Source organism: Artemia franciscana, unplaced genomic scaffold, assembly GCF_032884065.1.
Source record: "Artemia franciscana unplaced genomic scaffold, ASM3288406v1 Scaffold_6279, whole genome shotgun sequence".
Lineage (NCBI taxonomy): Eukaryota > Metazoa > Arthropoda > Branchiopoda > Anostraca > Artemiidae > Artemia > Artemia franciscana.
In genome coordinates, this window is record NW_027066542.1 from 4,816 (window position 1) to 11,330 (window position 6,515).

Here is a 6,515-nt window from a genome sequence, read left to right on the forward strand (position 1 = left end):
TAGCTATTCCCTCGAAAACTAAAACTTTTGACATAGGAAAAGAGCCTTTAATCACATTCTTTACCATGTGCAATCATAAAATAGTCTAGTATCTTCATTTTTCCAACATACGTAGCTATTACCCTCGAAAACTTAAACTTTTGAAATAGGAAAAGAGCCATTAATCACATTCTTTACCATGTGCAATCATAAAATAGTCTAATATCTTCATTTTTTCAACATACGTAGCTATTACCCTCGAAAACTAAAACTTTTGACATAGGAAAAGAGCCTTTAATCACATTCTTTACCATGTGCAATCATAAAATAGTCTAATATCTTCATTTTTCCAACATGCGTAGCTATTACCCTCGAAAACTAAAACTTTTGCCATAGGAAAAGAGCCTTTAAGCACATTCTTTACCATGTGCAATCATAAAATAGTCTAATATCTTCATTTTTCCAACATACGTAGCTATTACCCTCGAAAACTTAAACTTTTGAAATAGGAAAAGAGCCATTAATCACATTCTTTACCATGTGCAATCATAAAATAGTCTAATATCTTCATTTTTTCAACATACGTAGCTATTACCCTCGAAAACTAAAACTTTTGACATAGGAAAAGAGCCTTTAATCACATTCTTTACCATGTGCAATCATAAAATAGTCTAATATCTTCATTTTTCCAACATGCGTAGCTATTACCCTCGAAAACTAAAACTTTTGCCATAGGAAAAGAGCCTTTAAGCACATTCTTTACCATGTGCAATCATAAAATAGTCTAATATCTTCATTTTTCCAACATACGTAGCTATTACCCTCGAAAACTAAAACTTTGACATAGGAAAAGAGCCTTTAAGCACTTTCTTTACCATGTGCAATCATAAAATAGTCTAATATCTTCATTTTTCCAACATACGTAGATATTACCCTCGAAAACTAAAACTTTTGACATAGGAAAAGAGCCTTTCATCACATTCGTTACCATTTGCAATTATAAAATAGTCTAATATCTTCATTTTTTCATCATACGTAGCTATTACCGTCGAAAACTAAAACTTTTGACATAGGAAAAGAGCCTTTAAGCACTTTCTTTACCATTTGCAATCATAAAATAGTCTAATATCTTCATTTTTCCAACATACGTAGCTATTACCCTCGAAAACTAAAACTTTTGACATAGGAAAAGAGCCTTTAATCACATTCTTTACCATGTGCAATCATAAAATAGTCTAATATCTTCATTTTTCCAACATACGTAGCTATTACCCTCGAAAACTAAAACTTTTGACATAGGAAAAGAGTCTTTAATCACATTCTTTACCATGTGCAATCATAAAATAGTCCAATATCTTCATTTTTCCAACATACGTAGCTAGTACCCTCGAAAACTAAAACTTTTGAATTAGGAAAAGGGCCTTTAATCACATTCTTTACCATGTGCAATCATAAAATAGTCTAATATCTTCATTTTTCCAACATACGTAGCTATTACCCTCGAAAACGAAAACTTTTGCCATAGGAAAAGAGCCTTTAAGCACATTCTTTACCATGTGCAATCATAAAATAGTCTAATATCTTCATTTTTCCAAAATACGTAGCTATTACCCTCGAAAACTAAAACTTTTGACATAGGAAAGGAGCCTTTAATCACATTCTTTACCATGTGCAATCATAAAATAGTCTAATATCTTCATTTTTCCAACATACGTAGCTATTACCCTCGAAAACGAAAACTTTTGAAATAGGAAAAGAGCCTTTAATCACATTCTTTACCATTTGCAATTATAAAATAGTCTAACATCTTCATTTATCCAACATACGTAGCTATTACCATCGAAAACTAAAACTTTTGACATAGGAAAAGAGCCTTTAAGCACTTTCTTTACCATTTGCAATCATAAAATAGTCTAATATCTTCATTTTTCCAACATACGTAGCTATTACCCTCGAAAACTAAAACTTTTGACATAGGAAAAGAGCCTTTAATCACATTCTTTACCATGTGCAATCATAAAATAGTCTAATATCTTCATTTTTCCAACATACGTAGCTATTACCCTCGAAAACTAAAACTTTTGACATAGGAAAAGAGTCTTTAATCACATTCTTTACCATGTGCAATCATAAAATAGTCTAATATCTTCATTTTTCCAACATACGTAGCTATTACCCTCGAAAACTAAAACTTTTGACATAGGAAAAGAGCCTTTAATCACATTCTTTACCATGTGCAATCATAAAATAGTCTAATATCTTCATTTTTCCAACATACGTAGCTATTACCCTCGAAAACGAAAACTTTTGCCATAGGAAAAGAGCCTTTAAGCACATTCTTTACCATGTGCAATCATAAAATAGTCTAATATCTTCATTTTTCCAACATACGTAGCTATTACCCTCGAAAACTAAAATTTTTGACATAGGAAAAGAGCCTTTAATCACATTCTTTACCATGTGCAATCATAAAATAGTCTAATATCTTCATTTTTCCAACATACGTAGCTATTACCCTCGAAAACGAAAACTTTTGAAATAGGAAAAGAGCCTTTAATCACATTCTTTACCATTTGCAATCATAAAATAGTCTAATATCTTCATTTTTTCAACATACGTAGCTATTACCCTCGAAAACTAAAACTTTTGAAATAGGAAAAGAGCCTTTAAGCACTTTCTTTACCATGTGCAATCATAAAATAGTCTAATATCTTCATTTTTCCAACATACGTAGCTATTACCCTCGAAAACTAAAACTTTTGAAATAGGAAAAAAGCCTTTAAGCACTTTCTTTACCATGTGCAATCATAAAATAGTCTAATATATTCATTTTTTCAACATACGTAGCTATTACCCTCGAAAACTAAAACTTTTGAAATAGGAAAAGAGCCTTTAACCCTTTCATGCCTGTGGTCACCATACGGATACCGCTCGCCTCCTATTTTTTTTCTCTCGACTCGACAAAGTCACAACCGTGATTTCTTTTCCACTAGATAGCGCTTGCTTGACTCTGTCGCGTTTGAATTTATTGTCCCTCAAGGCTTTACCCGAGCGGTCGAGCGAGCGTCCAAGTTTAGATAAAACATGAAATGTCGAAAAAGAGGAAAGGTGCAGATTTCGACCTCGATGACCTGGACGTTTCTGGTAAGTTCAGAGCCTGATTATGATCTTATTTTGTAGCTAAGAATGCGTTCTTTCGAATGAGATATCACTAGTCTAATTCTGAGCTGTATTTTAGCCGCAAACAAGGTTGCTAACGATCGGTTACCAAATGGTCACGTCAGACATTCAGTACCAAACCATACCTAGGCAGATGTGTACAGCAAACGAGGCAGCAAGTCCTTTTTATGGTCGGAATAGGCACATTTTCTTTCTGTTCCTCTTTTTTACTGAAACAAGGGTAAAAAAGCTATTATGTGGGATGCCTCAGGTAAGTGTTGAGGCCAATGGCCTATTTTATTGCAATATCCTATTATTATTGTTATTATTAAGTGATGCACTTACCTTGAATTTCTTTTCAGCTGATCCAAGCACGAGCTCTGACTCCATGAGAGGTCATGGTCCCAAGCTCTTGGAAGAGAGACCGATCAAGGAAAGAAGTAGAAGAGTTACCAAGACTGCAGAAGAAGCAGCAAGGCTTTTATTCATACCTGATTGTGATTCAGATCTCGATATCTCTTCCGACGACGACGATCCAAACTGGGCACCAGACAATCCAGATCAAGAATTTCAGCCTTTACGTTCTCTCAACTGTTATGGCAATGAAGACGGAAGAGATGAAGAGGATATCGACCACACAGACGACATCCCCTTAGCAATGCTTGGCAGGTTCGAGTTAGACAATGGCGATGACACGGATCAATTCGATTTGCCTCTCCCGGGCTTGAATGATACAAAAGCGTCAGACAGTTCTTCAAGCACATCATCAGCACCAGTGTCAGCTTCTTCTGCAATACAGTCAGCAACAGTTACTGCACCTGCTGAACCCTTTGTCCTTACAAGAGCTCAAAAAAATGCTCCTTCCCAAGCAGTGGCCGGTCTAGTAACTCAAACTGATGCTCCTCAGGTCACGGCAAAACCAGTAGCAAAAAAGAAGGTAGCGAAGGAGGCAAAGCAATACAAGTGGATAAAAACGGAGCCCGAACCTCGAAATATTACATGGAAGGGTTCTATACCACACTATGACGAGGTACAGACGCCTCTTGATCTCTTCCGAATGTTTATCACAGAAGACATTCTTTCAAACATTGCGGACCAAACGAATCTGAATGCCATGAGAAAGAAGAATCTTGCTCTGAAACTTTCCATTGAAGAGCTGCGCAGATTTCTTGGAGTTCAAATGCTTATGAGCATTCTCAAACTTCCGGCTATTAGAAGTACTGGGAGAATGGAATACGATATTCCCCGGTGGCTGATAACATGAGCAGAGATAGGTTCATCAGCTTGAGGTCTTTTTTCCACATTTCCGATGACACCTTAATGATACCGAAAGGGGAGGTTGGTCATGATAAACTGTTCAAGATCAGAAGACTATACGACGCATTCAGGGAGAATCTGAAAAAATAGACCCTGAAGAGATCCAAAGTATTGACGAACAGATGATCCCATTCAAAGGAACAATTGGATTTCGACAGTACTTGAAGGACAAGCCCCACTCGTGGGGTGTAAAGGTTTTCACGAGAGCCGGCATCAGCGGAATAGTGTATGACATAGAGATATATACAGGAAAAGGAGCTGTTGAAATTTCTGAACTTGGCCAAGGTACTGACGTTGTCCTTCGGCTTGTAGAAAACCTGCCAAGGTTCATGAACTTCAAGTTGTTCTTTGACAACTTCTATACTGGCATCGATCTCATTCATAAGCTCCGGGTTGAATATGGCATCGAGTCATGTGGTACGATACGCAGCAACAGAATGAGGGGCGCTGTTCTAGATACCGACGCCAACATGAAGAAGAAAGGACGAGGGTCAGTGGACTTCCGTTTTGAAAGACATTCAGAAGTATCGGTAGTAAAATGGTATGACAACAAACCAGTCCATTTGGCTTATTCATACTGTGCAGTCACCCCAATTGATAAGTGTCAGAGATGGGATGGCACAACACGGAAATACGTCGAAGTTGATCGCCCCCGAATCGTCCGTGACTATAACAAATCAATGGGGGGCGTAGATCTTGCTGACATGTTCCTGGAGCTTTACAGGACTGACATTCGCTCTAAGAAATGGTATATGAGGATTGTGTACTACTGTTTTGACATGGCTGTGAACAACGCCTGGCTGATACACCGCCGACAGTGTAAGCAGATCAATGTTCAGCACATGTCTCTGCTGTACTTCAAAATGGACATTGCTCGTGGGTTGGTTCTTACTGGCGTATCTCAAAGTCCTCGAGTTGGAAGACCATCCTTATCAGTGACCAAGCGCAATACGACTACCTCGCGAGACGGGATGCCTTCGGAATCAGTGAGGTTTGACCAGACCTCGCATTTTCCGGATACAACTGAAAAGGGAAGGTGTCGCTATGAGAAGTGCGTTAGGGGTGGAACCAGTCGAATCATGTTTTCGAAGTGCAAAGTTCGACTGTGTTTGAACTCAGATTGCAACTGTTTCACAAATTTTCACCTAAAATAGTATCTGTATATACCTGACGTGACCATATGGTTACCATTCACATTTTGGATATGGAATGAAATAAAAATAAAAAAAAAATAAACCTGTTCTAGTTGAACCTCCAGGATCACTCTCTGCTATTTTCAGAATTTTTATGCAACTCCTTCTTGGTTCAGGTCTGAAAGAGTTAAGCACTTTCTTTACCATGTGCAATCATAAAATAGTCTAATATCTTCATTTTTTCAACATACGTAGCTATTACCCTCGAAAACTAAAACTTTTGACATAGGAAAAGAGCATTTAATCACATTCCTTACCATGTGCAATCATAAAATAGTCTAATATCTTCATTTTTACAACATACGTAGCTATTACCCTCGAAAACGAAAACTTTTGAAATAGGAAAAGAGCCTTTAATCACATTCTTTACCATTTGCAATCATAAAATAGTCTAATATCTTCATTTTTTCAACATACGTAGCTATTACCCTCGAAAACTAAAACTTTTGAAATAGGAAAAGAGCCTTTAAGCACTTTCTTTACCATGTGCAATCATAAAATAGTGTAATATCTTCATTTTTCCAACATAAGTAGCTATTACCCTCGAAAACTTAAACTTTTGAAATAGGAAAAGAGCCTGTAATCACATTCTTTACCATGTGCAATCATAAAATAGTCTAATATCTTCATTTTTTCAACATACGTAGCTATTACCCTCGAAAACTAAAACTTTTGAAATAGGAAAAGAGCCTTTAAGCACTTTCTTTACCATATGCAATCATAAAATAGTGTAATATCTTCATTTTTCCAACATAAGTAGCTATTACCCTCGAAAACTTAAACTTTTGAAATAGGAAAAGAGCCTGTAATCACATTCTTTACCATGTGCAATCATAAAATAGTCTAATATCTTCATTTTTTCAACAT

General features: G+C 36.5%; 1 protein-coding gene across 1 annotated transcript; it reads left to right on the forward strand.

Annotated features, from left to right (window-relative positions):
* Window positions 1-4,577: 4,577 nt before the first annotated feature.
* On the forward strand, window positions 4,578-5,506 carry LOC136043466 (piggyBac transposable element-derived protein 3-like; the record flags this gene model as incomplete). The annotated part of the gene is made up of 1 exon (XM_065728386.1): window positions 4,578-5,506. A coding segment is annotated over exon 1 (929 nt), but the record flags the coding sequence as incomplete, so codon positions are not given.
* Between the last annotated feature and the right edge of the window lie 1,009 nt (window positions 5,507-6,515).